Here is a 23,649-nt window from a genome sequence, read left to right on the forward strand (position 1 = left end):
TGACAAAATGGCTGCGCCCTACAAGTAAGTTAAATATTTTTTAAATGTGTAGAATTAACCACCTTATTCAGCCAGTTTTCTATGACAATGAAGAAATATGTTCTATTTTGTATTGCAAAATTATGTTTGATTGATTTTAACTTATAATAGTTGCTTGCAATTCACATATAACATGATTTCGCGAGTATAGAAACCCGGAAGTGAAACGTTCAGTAGTTCTGTTATGTTCAATAGTCTCTCATACTTTTAAGGATCGAATATCCACAGCTGTTTTATATTGTTTTAATTTCTTAATTTTACTATTACAACCGTTACTCGAAGTTTGCCAAGGGGTTAAAATGATAATTTTACTAATACAACCTTTACATATGGTATGAAATGTGCAGAAATGGAAGATTTCCTATTTTGTTAATTGTTATTCATTTAATCTTGCATATCAGTCCAAAGATTTTTGTCATATTATGCTAAAGTGTCATATGGTTTTAACAGTCAGTTGCATTATAACTGTAAAAGTTCGATATCAAACATTTAATCATTCTTTAACTGGTCAAGAGTACATGCATGTTATTTTTGTATAAGTAAACCTAATTTAAACGGCTTACAACTGAGATCTTGGCAAATAATTATATTTGTCATAAGGACCCCATTGGAAATAAGTTGAATAACTTTAATGGGTTATCCTGTGTTCAGGGCTTTTTCTATAGTACCCACGGGTCCGACTATCGGACCCATTCCCAAAGCAAAATATAAGATATTTTTCCCAATCTTAAGAAAAAATCCCAATCCAAAAAAAAAAAAATTTTTTTTTTTTAGAAATTCTTTTTACCTGTACTGGTTCATTTTCAACATCCTAATAAATTATGTGATGTGAAGTTTTTTTGGTAATTGAACTCAGAAATCATTGATTTTCATCACATTCAGAGATATGAAATATTATCGGTCATGATTTATTGCAACAGATATTTACACCCCAAGCATTTATATTTCAGCCATTGTGGGTCTTTTAAAGGGAAAATAAACTAATATTAAATCATTTCTTAATTCACAGGAGACTAGACAGCTTTTCCTTTTCACTGTAAAATTTCCCAATTTCCGCATTTTCACGACACAAAATTTCCCAAAATGTCTAGGGTCTTTTTCCCAAAATGGGCAGAAAAAGCCCTGGTGTTATATATTTGTCACATTGAATTAAATCTTTGTTAACGCACGTATGTATCCAAAGCATTCTAATGATGTTGTGCTTTAGTATAGATATCATCACTTATACTTTGTTAATCAGTCTGTGTTATAACTTTATGAGATATTTGGTTTGTTACTATGACATATATATGCACGAATAAATCTATATATTACTCGAAGTTTGCCAAGAGGTTAAAATGATATAATATGTATAGTGGTTTAAATCAAAAGTACTGTAACCGAAGCTTCTTATTCAACGAGTGGTAGTAAGCTGCACGGGCGGTTACAAGAACCCTCAGGTTTGACACAGGGCAAAGGCAGGGAGGTTGGATGTGAAGAACAACTGAGATGTTTGCATTTTTTATACATTCTATTCAAGAATTCAAGTTTAATTAATTAAATTCAAATGGAAATGATACTGTAAAACCAAAATAACTATGAAACTATAAATGCCTTAGACACACCCAGCTGCTCAGATAAGCTATAATGCAACTTTAGGCTGTAAGTTTGAAACAATTCTGTCGAGAGTCAAACATTGACAAACAACAGTACCAATAAAAAAAAAAAACTCTAAGTAATTCATATCTAACTATCAAAATCATAAAAAAATCACATCTCAAGTACAATAATATCATTTTAAATTGAAAAAACATAACAGAGCCTTAAGTAAGTAAAAATGATGAAGATATCATCAGAGGACAGATAACTTACTGAAACTGTTGTTGTTGTTGGGTTTATAAAGGTTTGCCTGCGCCCTATGCCTTGTCCCTGTCAAATTGACTGAAACATACTTTTGAGGCCAAAGGAGGAGTTTTATTCCCACCAGTTTGTGGGATATTCCCCAAAAGAGTAATTTTGATCCCCAAATGCTGCGGGCCCTACTATGAATGACACCTAGAGTGGTCCCACACCTCTGACTATTGATATGATTTTATTTCTTTGGTCTTAAATTGTAATATAGAAATTGGATAGCACGCGTGTCTTAAAAAACTTTAACTACTGTAAATTTGGAAGGATGAGTAAGACTTGCGGATAGTTCTTACTGAAACTAATTCAGTCGGTCTTTAAGAAGAAAGAAAAATCAATCCAAGTATGGTTTGTAGAATATTAATATAAGTAGCTATTTAATTTGGTTATAAAATCATTAAAAGACAAAGCCAGTCTGCGAAATAAGCCACACGCCCGATGCCCGTGGTGTTAAAAAAAATCTGTTGGGCCTGTCAAAATCGGCAGGGCCTATGATTATTTATGGACAAATACTTGCTTTATTTCACTAATAATCAATTTTCTTTTTCGTGTCCGCAAAAATGAATTATATAGTGTGTGATTGCATTACAATGCTTCACCGTATACACCCTTTCAAATACATTAATACAGTATTTTAAATTATCTGCCACTTGATGACGTCACAATGGGAAAGCCGATAACAGAACCAGTTGATCATTTTTCAGCGATGGAATACTATATAAGGTACAAAACAGATTTCATGTCTTTAAAAAACATTGGTTTATTTATGTAGAAAACATATTTTGTATCAAGTAACCAAAATTGCCGCGCCTCAACTTAAGAAATCGGTTTGTCACATACTGTTGCAACTTAAGTGATTGTTTAGAATTAAACATTGAACCCTATTTTAATGTTATAATATGAAATTTGACACATATCTAAATATAAGAGCTGTTTTTTATGTCTGTATTCTTCTATTTGTGGCGAAACAGAATGTATTGTGTTCCTGAAAGCCATATAACTGGCTATGATAAACTGTCACCTGGCAAATGACTGACAATTTTAAGTGAAAAGGACACAAAGTTGATCTGTTGCAGCTGAAATAATTCATGTGGAACAATAAATAATTTTAAGACCTTTCACATATTAGACATCATACTTGTATTATATTAAATAATCACTATTCCAGGTGCATTAATAACTTGATAGAGGCTCATTTTGTCTCGTCTTATCTTTGGCATATGCTAATATGCTTAGCCCGGACTTGCAACAAAGCAAATGGCAGTAGATAGTATTTTTATGAAATAACCTACATACTTGAACGGTATATGGTACTTAAATCATTGAGTCGTCAAATATAATAAATATGCATGTTTCAGAGGAAGACCATTGACAGATTAGACTCCGACACTCAGATGCTGCTGATGATGTGAAAATGGCTGAGCTAGGATCATGTGTTTTCTTTGTTGTCCTTTTTATAAGAGAATAGCATTAAATACTCTATGAAGTGGTCAAACTTGTTATTTTCTTCATATTTTTTACAAACTTTTTTGGGCCTATGAAATATGATTTGGGCCTATGGATTTGTTAAGGTTATAGGCCCGAATGGCCTATGCTTATTTTTTTTATTTCGCAGACTGCAAAGCTAAACAATTTTATAACAAGCGTATAGGTTGCTAATTTTAAAACATTTCAATGATTTATAATTAATTCCAAACAAGCTACTTAAAGCAATCTATATTATATTTAATTTCAAAATAAGCACATTTCCCAAAGAATAATTTACGAACAAAATGAAACTAACAAGATTTGCATAAACAGTTATTAATAGACAGCAGATGGTAAACTCTGAATATAAAATCAAATGACAAAGTACAACTTATAGAACTTTTTATGAAATTGAAAGAAGTATAAATTAGAAATCATACTCATTATAATCCAGATAAATATAACAAATTTCTGTAGCACGGGAAAATGTAGTAACATGTACCCAACAGTCTACACTATAGACTTCCGTTACAGTACAACTGCATCACTTTTTCAACTTATATATTGATTGTTACATTTTAATACGTTTATTGCAAACATTGGAACTATTATCATGTAGTAGCAACCCACAGGGCAAAAAAAATGGTTTGGTCAGGTTAAAGTTTGCGTACCACCTCAAATATTTTCCATTGACATACGGCTTTGAAACTTTGCACACTTGTTCACCATCATGCCCCCAACCTATACACAGGAGGAGGTAACTATATCGAGCATTTTGACAAAATTATGCCCCTTTTTAGCTCGACTATTCGAAGAATAGGTGGGCTATACTACTCGCCCCGGCGTCGGCGTCCAGTTTAAGTTTTAGGGCAAGTTGGGATTTTCACTTATAAGTCCAATACCCTTCATTTAATTGACTTAATACTTCACACAGTTGTTCAGGGCCATCACATGATGAGGTTAGATAACGCCATATTATTCTTTACACAGATTACCCGTATGGCCCCTGATTGACTATGGAACTTAGGTTAAGTTTTAGGGCAGGTTGGGATATTTATTAATAACTTTTATACCCTTTGTTCAAATGACTTAATACTTCACACAGTTGTTCAGGACCATCACACAATAAAGTTACATAACTCCATATTATCCTTAATACAAGTTATGGCCCCTGATGGACTTAGGTTAAAGTTTTATGGCAGGTTAAAGTTTTAGGGCAAGTTGGGATTTTCACTTATAAGTCCAATACCCTTCATTCAATTGACTTAATACTTTACACAGTTGTTCAGGGCCATCACATGATGAGGTAAGATAACTCCATATTATTCTTTACACAGATTATGGCCCCTGATTGACTATGGAACTTAGGTTAAAGTTTAAGGGCAGGTTAGGTTTTATTAATAACTTCTATACCCTTTGTTCAATTGACTTAATACTTAACACAGTTGTTCAGGACCATCACACAATGAGGTTACATAACTCCATATTATCCTAAATACAAGTTATGGCCCCTGATGGACTTAGGTTAAAGTTTTAGGGCAGGTTAAGGTTTTAGGGCAAGTTGGGATTTTCACTTAAAACTCCAGTACCATTCATTCAATTGACTTAATACTTCACACAGTTGTTCAGAGCCATCACATAATGAGGTTAGATAACTCCATATTATCTTTTATACAAATTATGGACCCTGATTGACTATGGAACTTAGGTTAAAGCTTGGGATATTTATTTAATAACTTCTTTACTCTTCATTCAATTGACATAATACTTCACACAAGTGTTCAGGACCATCACCCAATGAGGTTACATAAATCCATATCCTTAATACAAGTTATGGCCCCTGATTGACTTAGGTTAAAGTTTTAGGCAAGTAAAAGTTAAGGGCAAGTTGGGATTTTAATAAAAAAACTTCTATACCTTTCATTCAATGCACTTAATAAAATTCAAAATTATTTACGACCATCTTACAACAAGAAATCTAGCTCCTTTTTAACCCTTAATACAAATTATGTCCCTTGAATATTTATTTTTTTTAAATTTCTTTTGACATTTTTACATTTTAACCATATTTTTACCAAGGGAAAACTAGAAGGGCTATACTATATGGCCCTTGTTTTTTTTTTTTTTTTTTTTTTTTTTTTTTTTTTAAATTTTATTTTAATTTCTTTTGAAAGGCATATTTATATATTCTTTATCACATTTTCATAATGGGAAATCAAGTTATTTGAATGACTTGCGTCATTTTTCGGGTGGTGGGAGGGCAGCATCAAAGTCACCTTATGTATTGAATAATTTTAGTTAGGTTTGACATAAATAGACCAAACGTGGTAATATTACATTGTTATTGTATTCACTTCTAAGTCAAAGCAGCGAAGTCGAGCGTGCTGTCTTACGACAGCTCTTGTTCTACTTGGAATTTACGTTAAAGTTTGCGTACCACCTCAAATATTTTCCAATTCAATTTATGTTAATATCTCAGCACATCATGTATTGCATTGAAATGTAATCTAACAGTGATCCATGCATGTTTTGCCAAAACTTTTCAATCCTTACACTGAAAAGCTGCGGAATAGTCGAGCCTGCTGTCTCTGTGACAGCTCTTGTTTGATACATGTGAATTTTTATTTCTTCAATGCAGAAGGATAAACAGTGATGACAGTTTTGAGTTTGTGGACCAGACTGACCTGTTACATGTGAGGCTAACCGGGGATCACAGGAGGAAACATGTTATCCCTGGGAAGGAAGCACAGACTGGAGATCAGAAACAGGTAATGAGGTATTGGGGTGATGGATTATTATAAATTGTGAAATACATGTGAAATTTTAAGTTTTGTTAGAGTATGAAACGAAAATATTTAAAAAGTATGACACAATATTTTCTACAAGGCCTAAAAGCACTTTTTATTTGTTTTACCTGAACCTACCTACAAAATATGTGCCACTCTACTGTTTTTATAGTCTGTCAGTTAATCCTTTTTTTCTAAATGTGCGTTGAAAGATGTGGTTTAAAAAGCTTTTATGGTGAAGATTACTGTTATGCCATTTCCCAATGATAACATTAACGTTATAACATGAAAGTTAATAAAGTCCTACCTACTATTTATGGACAAGATGTTACTCTTACAAAACTATTATTTTATTTCGTTTTGTGCCATCTCTTTGTGTGCTTTTATGAGAATTCAAAAGTGAGTAATTTTATCGTGTCACTGTATCACTGTAGGCAGGCTTATGATTCTACTTCCCTCATTTCTCTTCACAGCCATTGTCTCCAGTAAGTCAGAGAACAACGCCACTCACACTGAAAGCCTTTCAGCAGCTGTTGGACGGTGATGGAAGGCTTGTGGATGAGTCTGCCCTCAGGAAAACTGTCTTTCTAGGTAATGTGCTGTGTTTAATACTTCTTTGTTTGAGCATGAAAGTTCTTGCAGTGTCTTTCTGACCAATTTGGGCCTCAATTTAGGCCCCTTTTGCAATGCTAAATCAAATACTTTTTTATTAAAACAAAAAGTAAACATCACTCTATCTGTTTCATTTTTAATATTCATTTCATTAAAATATTGGACAGCCAAACCCTTATTGTGTGGAAGAATCGATGTAATCTTAGAGAACCGTGGTGAATAAAACCTCACTGTATTGATAATGAAGGCACTGTAAGTTGGAGCAAGTGACATGTACTGCAGAGTATGACTTCTGGGTATAAACATTTTGGGGCTTAACCCATGTCTTTGTTGAAAGGCCGACACCTTTATGTACCGGTACCCACACTCAAACCTGGTAAGGTGTTGATGATGAAATGTGTAACCAGTATAGGTCACTTATTTAATCTATTTCATCATCAGCTTAACATGTACAGATGCTGCTTTTTTCCACCTTTTGAGATTTGGAACTTGTATACAAAGGAAATTCCACTCTCTGATCAATTGATATTGTGGTAATTTTTGTTTTTACAATTTAATTGTTTATACCTTGTATCTACAAATTGGAAAAAGGTTACCGGTATTCGTTTAGCTTGTTTGTTTAAAAAAAAAAAAAAAAATACATTTTGATTGATTTTCAGTATAAACATTTTCCTGAAAGATATTTTCTTATTTATTCAAACATTTGTGTGAATAGGAAGAAAGCAAAAAACAATATCTTTCTGTTTGTTAGTTTTGCATTGACCATTCCTGCTACATGTACCTGTGTTTATTTCAATATTTTTACCATCTACATTTTACATTTCACTCCCCCTTCACCAGGTGGAATAGAGCCGAGTGCCAGGAGAGAAGTCTGGCAGTACCTCTTCTCACTCTACCCGTGTAACTCCACACAAAGGTGATCAAACACTCTTTCTTAATTATTCAGTTAAATATTGCTATTTGTTTGATGCTACACAGTTGCATAAAATTTATTTTATGTAAGTTCATGCTAGTAATATATGTTTTAGTGGTCTAAATGATATTAAGTAAACTGACTGGGCCAGCCACTATTAATTATACCACCACACCTGATTAAAATCAATAACAACTGGCAGCTGATTTACAGAATTATGTCATAAGCCATATAACTATTCTGAATCTATGATGTGAACTTACTTAATCCTCACCAAAAAAGTTGAGGATTATGTTTTATTTGTTCAGAAATAACCATTTCTCTTCACCTGTCCTACTCATGGTGTTTTCAAAAAGAATTAACAAACAAAACTGTTGTTTGGCCTAACAATATAATAAATTTAAATGATAGCAAACTTTATTAGAAGTAAAACACTGTTACCTATTATCAATCACAGTTTCAAGACTTTGGTTAAAAAAAAATTGGATATTGGTTCTAAACTAGGCATATAAATCATGTCATCCTTGGGACCCCAACGTATTTATAACCTATATGATATCATTGCTCTGGTGCCGAGGATGCAATCATGCCTGCATGTACTAAACAGCAAGGACAGAAGTATGCCTGGTTTAATTATTCAGTAATATTAATTAATGATGAATTGTTATTTGGTGGTTTTCAGAGAGCGGGAGGTTTTGTTGTTGGACTACATAGTGAAGTACAGTGAGATGAAATCACACTGGAAGTCACTGTTAAAGCAACATTCCACACCAGGAGGTAATGCATAAAGAATGGTCTTTATTTTGTTACATTAGCTGGATTACTGTGAATGAGCAAACAAATCAGGTGACCACCAGTGTGAATGACCTCTGAGATGATACACAATGAGACGCATGTTTTTGATATTTACTTTATTAATTGTACTTGCAATAAAATACAAAGACTAAGCCCTGTAAATAACTTGAATTTAGCTGTTATGTTGTATACTGTCGTTCATTGTCCCTGATGTACAGAACATTCAAAAACAAATTTTCAACTATTTCTGTACAAAAAAACATATCTTAAAAGCTAATGTATATACCATTGGAATAATTTTGCAAAGAAATAATTTATGATGCTGCTGAAAGAAATTGTAAAATAAGATGCATTTAATTGCGTCAATGTCGATGCAGTTGCTCACATCTGTGGTCAAATGCTTTTTAATTCTTCATCACAGTAAGTCTGTCTTTTTTTGTGATTTTGTTTGTGAAAGTTTGATATCTAGCACATATCTAGGTTTCTGTAACAACTGTGGAATGTGATTTTTTTTCGTTATTTAATGTGTCTCGAGGAATTAAAGGCATAGAATTACTTCTCTTTATTTTATGTGTTTGTCTCCTTTAATGAAAGGCATCGAGTTACTTCTCTTTATTTTATGTGTTTGTCTCCTTGAATGAAAGGCATCGAGTTACTTCTCTTTGGAGCCTTGGTGAATGAAACCACAAGAAAACCATAGCAGCATTGTAGCTCATTGATTTTAAACAGTTTAAGGGATACTTGTATAAGTAACATTGTATTTAGTATTTAGTTTTAAATTATTAAAGTCAAATCCCATCACAAATGAAAGAGTTAAAATGACTTGAACCAAACATTTTTTTCATAAGATAACAGTGACAAAATCAGACTAATCTTTTTCAATGTTTCAGCTAGCGAACTTGAGCAGGGTCTGGTAGCAAAATATCAGGTTCCAGAACAGGACACACTTGCCCCGGCTTCAACAGAAAACTGCTGTAACCAAAGTAATAATGGGGAACCAGACAAAGCAGACGGGCCACATTTAAATTCCACTAGTTGTCAAAATGAATCAAATACTCAAAATAATCACCAGGGTATGAATAAGGAGTCAGATCTGGTACGGTTGTCCAAACACTGCAATTTTATTGACCTTAACAACGAAGAAACAAGACAGAAGGTTGCCTTCATGAAAATCCAAGCGCAGGTATGTTTTTTATGTTATAGTGAAAGTTCACCCATCAAAAACAGATTATTTTAAACAGAAGTGAAAAAGAACTATTATTCTATCATGCCAAATTATGTTCATGGTATCAAAAATATAGACAGTGTCACAAGCCTTTTTCTAGACATCCCACAGGTCAGATTGTACATTAATTCTGGATCATTCTAAATGGCAAAATCCTTAAAATCATGCAGAACTTCCATTTTTAACAACTCAAGTCACTCCCAATAATATTTACCCTCAGTTTGTTGTTGTAAGCAAATATTTTTCCCATGATCAGGTACAATTATTTGTTCTCAAAATGCCTAGAAGAAATCCCTGTCAAATTAGTTTCACAGGCTTAAAAGCAATTCCTTAATGTCAGAAGGTACCAATATCTTCTATATATTATTGTAGCTTTATACCTTCTGACATTTATGCCACCAGATAACAAAAAAAGGTACACTCCTATGCACAGAGTACTGAGAATGTAGAAAAATCAGCTCTCTATATGGTTATCAAATATTGCTCTCCCTGAGCCAGTTTTTGACCACTTTGTGCAAGAGTGTGTATATGTTTATCAAAATTCTGAAAAGTGCAATTGAACATAATTGTGTATGATGAGTAACTACCAGGTAATGTCTTTCTTAATTATTTGGTAATGTAAAGATGGCATTGTCACGAGGTTTCTGGTACATGCATAGGTCTATGTTGGCATTGTCATGAGACTTTGTAATACATGCACAGGTCTATGTGAGCAGAAACAGGATTGATGTTGGGGCGTTACGCAGCTGTCTACGGTTGATTGATAAAGATGTTCCCAGAACTGACCGAGATACTGAATATTTCAGGCAAGTATGAATTGGATTTTATTTCATGAATGTAAAAAAAGCACTGTCAGAGAGAACTCTGGTTATAAGAATGGCATACGTCGTTGTTTAGGCTGGTGGGCAGGCTGCCGGATGAGTGTTAAACTTACCTATGAAACTGAATAACTTTAGTTAGGGTTGACATATCTTGACCAAACTTTGTATACAGGAACATATTCTGGAGACATAATATTAGGGTTGACATATCTTGACTGAACTTGGTTTGTAGGTAGCATTTATGGAGACCTTTCTTTGAATTGCATTTGGGGCACCTTGTGGTCAATGTCAAGGTCAGTGTTACTAAAAATAGACAAAACGATTGTAACTGAATTTAACAATGAAGGCTGTCTTCTTCTGTCAATCATTGTAAACCTGGTTTTGTTGCATTTTGGCATGTTTTGTTTTATATATATATTTTTCTACTAATAAAACTAGTTTGATTTCTGATTATTAAAGCATTGTTGTATTGCAAATTAAAAAGGGTTAGGGTAATACAAAAAGATCAGATATTTATTTTTCAATAATGATTTTTTATCAAGATTTTCTTAAAAAACGCCCATTGATTTCATATTTATATCATCAAAAGATCTTGAAATTGTCAACATATAACAAAACCCAACATTTCTAAAAAAAACAGTGTTGAGTGTTTGTTATTAATGATCACAATTTATATCATGATATAATATACATGTTTTTTTAAAAGAATTTAGTATATTTTATTTCCTGTTTATTTAACTGATTACTTTATTTGCAGGAGTAGTGATACGCCAACATTGACGATATTACGAGAAATACTCATCACATTTTCTGGCTTTACACCAGATGTTGGGTACGCACAGGGCATGAATGATATACTAGCTAGATTCCTCTTTGTCTTTGACTCAGAGGTAAGTTATGCATGTAAAATATACACACTTCAGTTCCCATGTACAGAAAGGGCATGTATGATATACTAGCTAGATTCCTCTTGTGTTTGACTTGGAGGTATGTAATGCATGTAATATATGCAGACTTCACTTCCCATGTACAGAAAGCTCAGGGCATGAATGATATACTAGCTAGATTCTTCTTGTGATTGATTCTGATATAAATATTGGTTACGAGTAGTAACTTTATATCATAACTTACATAATCTACAATGTATGTGCTTGCACTGTTCTGTTGTGGTTTTTTTTAATAAATACATTTTGCAAATTTAGACCGGTGTTAAAACAAGAGAACATGCAATCTTTGAAGAATTGTCATTTCCTTGAAAAATGTAAAAAAAATAAACACTGTTAATCCAAAGTTGCGGGACCCAGAAAAAAACTTCCGATTAACGAGATTTCGGATTAACAATCATTAGAAATTGAATAATAGTGACATATACAATTTATTCGCAAATGTACACAAATTGTAAAAAGCAGCATAACAAAGTCTCTGTATTAATATTTAGTTCTCATGACCTTTTTTGAAGTTGTTTGAATCACCATATCGGTAAACTTCATCCTTAACTCAATAACTCAATAACTGTGTGTAGAAATAGAAGCATATATTGGGTTCTTGCATCTAGGTGATGAGATATTCCTTCCTAATGAAATGTTTGGTTACAGGTCGAGGCTTATTGGTGCTTTCATAACTACCTGGAGAAAATCAAAATTGACTTCCAAGAGGAAGGAATGATTAATAAAATAGGTAAATGATCTTTTGTTTTTCAAAATATCGCTTGTAGTGTAGAAGACTTCTTTGGTTTTGTGCTTTTTTACATTTATTTATTTTGAAAATTTCATTGGTTATAAGTTATATACAGTTGAACACCGTTTATCCGAAATTATCGCTATTTCGAATTTATTTTTCGGTCCTTCTTTGTTTAACTAAATTTTTGGTCTTTAATCCGAAATCGCTATTCCAAAATAATCGCTATTCCGAAGTAAATATTAAGGTCCCAATTGGGTTTTTCACACCTATATATCAATTCTTAATTCGAACCTGATCGTGTCATAGTTTTTCACACCTTACTGCCAATGCACTCGGGCATCGGCTTGAGGTGACAATGGAGCACAATTAGCGCTTGTTAAAGAATGACATTGAGCACGCATATGTTACAAACATCGATGTCAGAAAATGAGCGATTCATTTCAGTGATGTCGTTTATAATTGCTGGTTAACACAATCTGAATATCATTTGAAAATCTCATCAGATTCATACATGTGCTGTAATTTTGTTTTAAATGTTTTATGTTGTTTTAATAAAGAAGTATAATAACGAATTATTTGTCAATTATTAAACAATAAATCAACAAATATTTTTATATACGAAAGATAACTCAAACCGAGTGTATTGTATTGGTAACGTGTAACCGACATTGCAATTTTCACAACTTAGTATTTCACGTCATCTATAATTCGCGAACGATGTCATTTGCGGAAAATTGTTAATCCGAAACACCGCTATTCCGATGTAATTTGTTGGGTCCCTACAACTTCGGATAAACGGTGTTCAACTGTATATTTATTTTGATTATATGTACAGCGAATAAGTACACATATTTATGCATAAATGCCATATACCCGGGCTGGGAAAAAATACCCCGGAATTAGCCCTGTACCATGGACAGGAGTTGAATTTCCCAAGGAATTTCAAACGAAAATATCTATGTTAAGTTTGTTGCAAACACACAGCAATCCCAAAATTAAGAATAAAATTACATACAGTCAAAACCCGTTGGCTCGAAATCCCAGGGACTGACTAAAATACTTCCAGCCTCAAAAATATCGATAATCGAACCAAGTGGAAATGCTTACAAAGAGTAAAACAAAATTGGCCCTTTACATCCAGTTTAAGCCAGCGAGGAAATCCAGCCAAGTCATATAAAGTAAATGGGTTTCCACAGTGGTAAAATCAACCTTATGTAACGCTATTGTAATGGAATGGAAAATAAAGGAAAAATTGTTGGTTTCAGAGTTGGTTCGTAAGCTACTACTGGAGATGGACAAGCCACTCCTTGAACATCTGGAGAACCACGAACTGGGAGATCTCCTTTTCTGTCATAGGTGGGCACCTTTAATAAAGATTTACTTATTCAAATTAAAATTGGGTTATATGCTTTGCTTTGATATTGTCAATATGTTTTAGAACATTTGTTATGACTTTGCAAAATATTATCAAATTTTGAGGAAAACGTCATTATTAAAACACATCCATTCCCTGACACACAAAATACTGGAAATTTATTTTATTGCACATGCATCTTTTTTCACGATTCATTGTTTTTGGCTGTTTTAGCAAGGTTTAAAATTTTGTGACACCATTTGTTAATTATCTTAAACCAATGAGAAATTGAAACATTTCTCTAGGTTTCTATTTTTTTCATGATCAATTTGCAGAAAAAAGGAAAAATTAAACCCTCACAAAACTTAAAAAGTCAACAGTTTTATCACCAAATGCTAACATACATGTAGAAACAGTAGTCTGTACCATGTTCTTAGGAAGGCTACTTGAATTATACACTGAATAAATTTAATTTTAACAAACATGGTTTGAGCTTAAGAGTTATGGAAGGGTTCTTCACCCTGTCCTGTTCTGGTTACACTCTTCTGCCTTCATGGAGACCAGCATGGGCACCTTTTTTCCTTTATAGAAATAAATGAATGTCAAATATTTCTTAACCATAATTAATATATGGCCATTCAAACCTAACATTGTTTCAATTGAACACCATTCCTATAATTTATCACAGACTGATACACTGTGCCCATTATTCTCTTAGCACCCTATCCATCTTCTGCAGAACACTGTTCTTTTTAAATCTGTGCTAATATTTCTTAAATTCTAAGGTTTACACATTGTTACCTTATCCCGTCTATTCCTAGATGGCTCCTACTAGGCTTCAAGCGTGAGTTTTCCTTCCTCGATTCCCTCCGCGTGTTTGAGATTCTCAGCTCCCATCACCTGGAACTCTCCTCAGTGGAGGCAGAAAAGGTCAAACGCAAACAGACAATGAAAGAGTTTGCAGATATAGGTATGTTTGTTTGATCTCTGCAAAATTCTTTTAATTAAGTGTCAGATATACAAATACATTTGTAATTTTATAGAGCAATTGGGGATAATTTTCATGCCCTTGACTCATAATATTTCGCTTGCTGATTACTGAAATGTACCATGAATTACCATGTCAGGTGGCGTAACTAGGACAACGCCCCGTGAGACCGATGCGGAGTTCACGTTCGAACTGTTCATGTGTGTGGCCATGCTACAGGAGTGTCGACCAGCCCTCTTCAAATGTACTGATGCAGCAATGGTCTTCCAGGTCATCAATAAGTAAGTATCTGTGTTCATTTATACCCTTAAAGAAAAAATGGGTTGTCACCATGCTACAGAAAGTGCTGAGCTGCTTTCCTCAAGTGCACAGATACTACAATGGTCTTCAAAGTCCTGAACCAGACATTCCTTTTGAATTTATGTAACTTGGATCCCCTTTTCCATTTCTAGATGTACAATAATTTTTTGGATCATTCAAAAGTGTGCTACATAGTTTTGTTGTAAATGTTTCCCTTTAAGATTTTTTAGCAGTTTGTTTCCTTTCTAGCTGAGCTGTTTTTAAAAGAAAATCAAGCTATTGTCATAGTCTTGTGTATGAAACTTTTTGCATATGTTGCTATAGACTATATACACATGTACAGTAAGGCCCATAACTCTTGCTTTAGTAACTGTTGAATTATGCCCATTATTTTACTATAAACATAACAACAAACGAGTGTTCGTAACACTGGTTTGAATTTTTTTTTATCGCCCAAGAATTATTTTGGTTTGAATATTTTCTACTTTTGCGGTTCTTCGGTGTATGAAAACATTTTCTGCTTACTCACTGATTATTTCGTATTTAATGTTTATATTCTACACTTGTTATATCCAATTTTTTTATCTAAGCCTACAACAGCACTGTAAAAAGCACTGACTTCCAAAACAAATGAATGTAAAGATTTGTCTGTTTGACCAGCTGCAGTGCTGCTCCACTTGTGTCACTTGTTTCATTGATGTCACATACAATATAATATATTTTGAAAGATCAGGAGTTTTTTTTTGAAAATGTTGTGTTCATCAGAATATGAAGCAATTGAAAGAATACCCAGTATGCATTTATCTAAGTAAGGGCAAGTAAAAATATATCAATATAATTTTGTAGTCACTTAACACAATATTAATGTTTCATTGATAAATATTTTAGCAGTTGAATCTTAATACTATTTTTGATGCATGATGATTGAAGCTTGTGGAGTTTGATATGAAATTATATTGTCTTTCAGCTTAGCGATTAACTTGGATGTGGTATTGGAGCACTCAGAACGCCTGTTTTTCCGCTACTGTAAGAAAAGCGTCGAGGACAGTTTCCAACTTGTTGACACTCCTGGGAAAAAACATCGCCGATGACACAGACCAAAACAAGCATCTGAGTGATCCAGCTGTGATATTTATTATATAATCAGATGATTGTTTCAGAACTTTGTAAAAGTTACCAACATTATTAACATCATGGTTGTTAACTTTCAAATCTTAACTATTCTTCAAGTTTCATGGGTGATCTACAGTATTTCTATCAAGATTCAGGCACCTTGTTTTATATGATCATGCCTTAAAGCTGCACTCTCATAGATTGGCCATTTTAACAACTTTTTTATTTTTTGTCTTGGAAAGAGCAATTTTTTGCGTAAATATCTGCAAACCAATGATATAAGTTTGCTGACAAAAAATCAGATCGTAGATTTTCATATTTCCATTCAAAAATTAATGATTTATGGCTTAAACCGTTACTAACGGTTTAAGAAAAATGCATAAAACATCATTTTTTTAACTTAAATATAAAATTCTGCGATCTGATTTTTTGTCAGCAGTCTTATATAACTGGTATCCATGGATGTTCACAAAAATTGGCTCGTTCCAAGACAACAAAAAAAAGTTGTCAAAACGTTCAATCTGTGAGAGCACAGCTTTAAACTATTTCCCTTTTTAAATTTAACAACAACGGTGTTAACAACGTTGCTGACTTTAACAAAGTTCTGAACAATGGGTGCATTATATGCTTATTGTTATGGAATTTTTTTATAGATAGCTTGTTACGGTACAGAAGTTTAATGATCTATAGAAATCTAGTGTCATTCAAGCAAAAAATAGTCCAAATTTGTTTGTGAATTTTACAAGAAACAATGTTTTCTTCCTAATATTCATGAAACTAATCTAAATTGGTCTTGGCAATCAATCACTCAGCAATGTCAGGATAAAAACATGGTTGTTAAGGTCAAAAAAGGCAAAACCACTAAGCAGTCCATTATTATTTTCTATGAATGTTGGTGAATCTGTTTACCTCAATTAAATCCAGGGAAGGTTTCAAAATATGTCATAATTAGTAGAAATCTTGCAAATATATTAAGTTGAAAACTTTCAAGGTTATATTATGAGGTCATTATGCCTCTCTTGTTGCTTATAAATAGGAATAGTCCATTTTAATTTTAAGAAGTTTTTCAAGGTATATGGTTTAAATAGCAACAAGAAGGAAGAGGCATTGACGTGGCGGATACGTGGTCTAGTTGTAACACACTTGACTGTCAATCTGCAGGTTCAATTCCCCGCCTCCCAACTTGAAGTACTAATCATTGTCCGGGAGGGACATTAAATAGGGGTCCCGTGTGACAGTGCTATTCACTGGTGCATCTTAAAGAACCAGGGTTGCTTTTACTCTGGTTACATTCTGCCTGTGCACTATGCTCCAAAAACCTAAAATGACTAACAATCTCATCCCAGCACTCACTGAATGGGCAAGGCCAGAGTGCGAGTATATATAAGCTCACACACATGCACGCACGCACGCACACACGCACGCAGGCACACACGCACAAACACACGCCTTGACATAAATATGACATTAGCAAGCATTATGATGTCATCATTTCTTGTCACTAAATATTTATGTTGCACAATATGTTTTTAAGGTCATAAATACTTTTCAGGTAATTAATATTTGTTTTTTTGTGTTATATACTATATTTTTTTGTGTTATATACTATATTTGATATGATGCCAAAAACTGAAATCCTAAACATATTTTCTTTTTTGACAAGGTTAATATACTATGGCTTGTACAGGGGGTGCATATAGTTCATAGTTGTTTGGGCTAATGTCTTCTGCTTCTTAACAGGGTTTATATTTTAATTTACAAGGACTGGGCTTGTCTCTGTAGTTTTCTTTGTATTATTGTATGTAAACAGTCTGCAAAACATTTTACTGAATGTTTATTTATTTTACACTTATTCTTACTTGGTTACTTTTGAAACTATAATAATGATTGTTTTAATCGATGTTGATTTCACTATCATGCTTATACATAAAACAAGTTTATGCCAATAATGTCTATTTAATGTTAAATGTGACAAAGTTAATCAAGATGGCTTAGTGAACATAATAACCCTTCATAGAAAATATTTTCATAGTAAATAATACAGGTGGAAAAGTGTATTAAGATGGTCATCTGCATGTGCTATTAAACTGTTTCAATGAAGTGGTATGGTTCCTCCGAGGGGGGGGGTGTTGATAGGTACAGGTTCAACTTGCTTCCTTACCAGGATATTTCAAACCTTTAGAAGCCCTGGTTCCTGGATATCAGGATTTACGGAATTAAGAATAAATCTATAGTTTTAAAAGATAACATTTAGAATTTGATCACAGCTGGATTTTGATTTTATCATGCCATTTGTCGTAATGTTAAATGTTAATACCTGGTGACCCTAAATAATTGTGATATCATTTGAAAAATAATTGGTTACCGATATATACAAATATGTTAAATAAATTACCTATAGATGTAAAAGAAATTACCGACCAAACATTAGTATTGCAAGTGATTTATTTTGTTCTTTATTTCAATTGAAGTCAAAAGTGAAATGACCTGTTTTGCAATCTTTAAAGGTCTAAGATTTTGGATGGTTATATTTTTTGGTAGAATTATTACATATTCATAATGTACAAGATGCTTCTATATGGTGCCAAACAATGGTCACCAGGCAACCAAAAATGGACATACTTGTACATCAGATTTATAACTCAATGTGATTATTTTAGGTCAAAGGTCAAGGTCGCAGTAGATTTTCACTATTTAATAAAGGTGAATAAACCAAACTTCACTGTTGGTTTGTCTCGAGTCCAAAGTTACAAATTTTATGTCCATTATTTTTTTTTCTCAGATACGACCACACAATAGGGGAGAGTGGCGCATTTTCAAAAAAGCAATCTCCAGTATCAATTGATAATGAGGAACTAGACTGTTTCAACAGTTGAATAGATACAGGGCTGTCATGCAGATGAAACACTGAATTCATTTATTAACCTGTATTATTTATTGTTGTTTGTTCTTATTTCTTTTTCACATAGATTTTATATCAACACATTCATAGTCATTAATAGTGAGGCATTATAACAATTCTATGCTTTTGTAAAAGTTATTTTTGGTGCACACATACACACAAACACAGAAGCACATGTCTTTCAAGACCCACACAACATACACACACTCTGACTGTCAGACACATACTACACTAAAAAACATACAATCTCCCCCCTAATTAGTGATGCTCTATGTTTCAACTACTGCTAATTTTAAGGTAATATTTATATGCTTTTTGATTGTGTGCAATAAATCCCTACTTTTAAAGTGATAGTTTAATTTATAGTGACTGAGAGATTCATATCCAACTTTATTACCACTTATATAAACTGAGTGTAATATATAGTAAATTGGAATTGAATGATTGTAAAACATTTAGTCAGTATCTCATTGGGAAAATGAAGATTTCATAAATATAGTTAGAGAATTGCTTGTAATGTATATTTTGTTTTTAATGGAGTACCAAAGAAATCTACCTCTTTTGTAATCATGATATTGATGGATGGAGATTTTATAAAATCACTTTAAGTTTTCCATAGGGGCTGTCCTCTCTGACAATCCCAAAATAGATGTTCCGTTACAATGTTTGTACTACAAAAATCACAAAAGTTAGATGTTTTTATTGTACATGTACATATGTTTTTGTATGCATTAATCTAAGCAAGAATTTTCCTTGAACCTGCAAAGCTATGTGAAAATTGTGCTTCTGTAAATTGGAGTAAATATGTTTTTCCAGATAATGTTGTTTTCTATGATTGGGAATGTGTTGTACAATTCACTTCTGATGATGGATTGATGGGGATTTTTGTTGTAGCGAGTAAAGGAAATTATTTATAAGTATTGTATTATTATGAAAATAGAATTTTGGTTATAATTCAGCTGTTATTACCGGTAGTTGAATTTCGATCAATACATTTTTTATTTTACACGTAAAACAGTATTTCAACTGATTGATATATCATATAAATTGTGCAATATTTGAAAGAAAGTCCTGTTTACACATATTTGTACCATGCATTTAATAAAAGAAAAGTATGACTTGAAGAATGAAATTCTAAAATCAGTATCCATATGATAACCATATTACTATAGTTATTTTATTGTGTTTCATTGTACTGTTTGCACAAAATGGTAAATTAATACTGTTTATCTGTATGTTGTAATGGGCCGGTGGCCTTATATCAAATAAACTTTGTTATTGTCATATTTTGAAATTTGCAGAATTATAAACTTTTAATATGATTAGATATTTATTAGAAGTTAAAGCACAAAATCAAAAGATTTATAGATTTAACACATTTATCATCATTTTGCTTTCAAGAATGATAGAGTTGATAAAAGTGATTGTGCGATTTGCTATTTAGTAAAACAGAGTTATAATGATTATTCAAGAATATTGTTTGTGCTAGTATACCATTTTTTCTATTTAAAGTGGCACGTTTATTCAACTTTTATAAATACACATGTATAACAAACATAGATTTTGAGTGATACACCTTTAACTTCTTACCAAATAAGTCATTTATGGAAAATATTAATTACAAGATTGTAATCCTTTGTTATTAACTGAAAACCCAAAAATATTAAATGATTGGTGAGTGCTAAAAGATTTACTGTGATCTATTATAGTCTCATAAGGTAGAAATACCATGTTTTCTGCACCTTTCTTTCAAATTAAATTTGGTATCCTTCATAAGCACCATTGTTTTGACATCTATTCATCCTTTTTTGTATATCAAAACAATTGTATTAATTGTGGTAAATCTTATTTGGGAGTAAGAGTGCATTATGTTCACGAGAGTGTTTTTTTTTTTTTTTTGACAATCAATTAGTGTAGTTATACACTGAAAATGTTAGTAGTACAGTAGCAGTATTTTTGTCATGATGTAAGTTTATCATGTTTTCTATGGCAGGTAAATAACATGATTCTCTCCATATTTTTATGTTAATTTGAGTCATATTGTTATGTGATTTGACAGGTTGACACTGATTACGTGTAACCTTTTTTGTTTGTTTTGTTGAATAACATAATATTGCATGTTTGCTTAAAGAAAACCGATGTGATTTATAATGAAGATATTTTTTTGTAAACAAGGGTGCCGTGTTGTGAGCACCAATGCTTGCATGTTGTTGATTTTCGAGCTGAAAAGGGGGCATAACTAAAGCAAGAGTTATGGGCCTTGCAAATGTGTATTGTATCTGGCAACCTTTGTACCAATTTTCATTTGAATGACTTAAATGGTTATGAGTAATGGCCAAGGTCGAAGTCTTTCACTACGAACGCTCCGACTGCACCCACACTTACCATAATGCTAACAACAACAACACTGATATTGCAATAACTCATTTCTCTTTTTCCCTAAAAACCCCATCTAAAACAACTTTGGTTGATCTATATTTCCCATCGTTTTTATTAAGATTATTCTTTGTTAAAAATTTACTGATATTTATGCCCCCTTTTGAAAAAAGTGGGGTATATTGTTTTGCACATGTCGGTCGGTCGGTCGGTCTGTCTGTCTGTCGGTCGGTCGGTCGGAATACCAAATGGTTTCCGATCAATAACTTGAGAACGCTTTGACCGAGGGACCTCATACTTGGTATGTGTATTGGTCATCACCAGCAGATGAACCCTATTGATTTTGAGGTCAGTGGGTCAAAGGTCAAGGTCAGTGTGACCTTTACATGAAAAACGGTTTCCGATCAATAACTTGAGAACGCTTTGACCCAGGAACCTCATACTTGGTAGGTGTATTGGTCATGACCAGCAGATGAACCCTATTGATTTTGAGGTCAGTGGGTCAAAGGTCAAGGTCAGTGTGACCTTTACATGAAAAACGGTTTCCGATCAATAACTTGAGAACGCTTTGACCCAGGGACCTCATACTTGGTATGTGTATTGGTCATCACCAGCAGATGAACCCTATTGATTTTGAGGTCAGTGGGTCAAAGGTCAAGGTCAGTGTGACCTTTACATGAAAAACGGTTTCCGATCAATAACTTGAGAACGCTTTGACCCAGGAACCTCATACTTGGTATGTGTATTGGTCATCACCAGCAGATGAACCCTATTGATTTTGAGGTCAGTGGGTCAAAGGTCAAGGTCAGTGTGACCTTTACATGAAAAAACGGTTTCCGATCAATAACTTGAGAACGCTTTGACCCAGGAACCTCATACTTGGTATGTGTATTGGTCATCACCAGCAGATGAACCCTATTGATTTTGAGGTCAGTGGGTCAAAGGTCAAGGTCAGTGTGACCTTTACATGAAAAACGGTTTCCGATCAATAACTTGAGAACGCTTTGACCCAGGGACCTCATACTTGGTAGGTGTATTGGTTATGACCAGCAGATGAACCCTATTGATTTTGAGGTCAGTGGGTCAAAGGTCAAGGTCAGTGTGACCTTAACATGAAAAACGGTTTCCGATCAATAACTTGAGAACGCTTTGACCCAGGGACCTCATACTAGGTAGGCTTATTGGTCATGACCAGCAGATGAACCCTATTGATTTTGAGGTCAGTGGGTCAAAGGTCAAGGTCAGTGTGACCTTAACATGAAAAACGGTTTCCGATCAATAACTTGAGAACGCTTTGACCCAGGGACCTCATACTAGGTAGGCTTATTGGTCATGACCAGCAGATGAACAATATTGATTTTGAGGTCAGTGGGTCAAAGGTCAAGGTCAGTGTGACTGTAAGCTGAAAAAAGGTTTTCTGATTGTCCATATTTTATTTTCTTATATAGTAGACAGTAGAAATTTATATGTCACTAAATGCATGAGTTGAAGTATCAGTTTTCAGTGAACATCTAGTTTAATTATGCCCCCCTTCGAAGCAGAGGGGTTATATAATTGCTTTGCACATGTCGGTCGGTCTGTTGGAAGACCAAAGCTTGTCCGAGTGATAACTCAACAATTCCCGGACCTATGGTCATCAAACTTGACATGAAGATTAGGTATGACCAGTAGATGACCTGCCTCATATGCATCCAATGACAAATCAGCTGTCATTTCAGTCCATGCATATTTCATTCAATTGTCCAAATATTTCTGGCAACTTGGCGCTCAGGGGGCATAATGTTTGACAAACATCTCTTGTTATTGTATGAAATACTGTTTTTATTGAAAAGTTGTTTATATACTGATGTAGAATTGATTGATGTTTGAAGTACTGTCTCTATTTATATTGTTTATATAATGATGTTTATAAGAATAATACTGGTTAGTTGTTTATATACTTATGTTTATTTGAATGATGCATGATAAACTGTTTTTTTTAAAGTTGTTTATATGTTGATATTTTATACAATATTTCAAGGCTGTTCTGTAAGTTAACATGCTGTGTATTGTGACTGTAATTGGATTTCAGAATACTTGAACCATTCACATGAAATGTTGCTGGTACTGTGTTCGTTTTGAGGTATATGCTGTCAAATTAATGTGCAATCAATTTCCTTTTAATTTGAAATAAATGTGTGAAGAAACATTTAAATATATGATATCTATTTATTTCATGAACAATTCATGCATTACATGTTCGTGTCATTCTCAAAGTGTGTTTATTTTGAGGTATGCATCTTCATTGGCAGGGGCCATGATTACGAAACTGCAGCCCCCCTCCCCTCCCCCCGCTGCACATTTAACTGATTGTCCTGTCCACTCCCATCCCTTTCTAATCGGTATCGAGTA

The 23,649-nt window shown here is 33.4% G+C and overlaps 1 protein-coding gene across 1 annotated transcript; it reads left to right on the forward strand.

The window, feature by feature from the left end:
• Positions 1–3: 3 nt before the first annotated feature.
• On the forward strand, positions 4–22,068 carry LOC128246517 (TBC1 domain family member 15-like). Its single transcript, XM_052964745.1, has 13 exons — positions 4–24; positions 6,032–6,161; positions 6,653–6,770; positions 7,632–7,707; positions 8,387–8,481; positions 9,390–9,682; positions 10,427–10,530; positions 11,303–11,435; positions 12,141–12,222; positions 13,491–13,581; positions 14,401–14,549; positions 14,707–14,848; positions 15,835–22,068. Exons 1-13 carry the CDS (start codon positions 8–10, stop codon positions 15,956–15,958), a joined length of 1,554 nt encoding a protein of 517 aa, XP_052820705.1. The 5' UTR covers positions 4–7; the 3' UTR covers positions 15,959–22,068.
• Positions 22,069–23,649: the final 1,581 nt, after the last annotated feature.

Source organism: Mya arenaria, chromosome 9 (assembly GCF_026914265.1).
Source record: "Mya arenaria isolate MELC-2E11 chromosome 9, ASM2691426v1".
In the NCBI taxonomy this organism is placed as follows: domain Eukaryota; kingdom Metazoa; phylum Mollusca; class Bivalvia; order Myida; family Myidae; genus Mya; species Mya arenaria.

What these genes read in the sequence shown, in the direction of transcription:
- LOC128246517 (XM_052964745.1), top strand. An exon ending in AGACTGGAGATCAGAAACAG is followed by an intron (nt 6,162 to 6,652) that starts GTAATGAGGTAT and finishes TTCTCTTCACAG; the next exon opens with CCATTGTCTCCAGTAAGTCA. An exon ending in GAAAGAGTTTGCAGATATAG is followed by an intron (nt 14,550 to 14,706) that starts GTATGTTTGTTT and finishes TTACCATGTCAG; the next exon opens with GTGGCGTAACTAGGACAACG.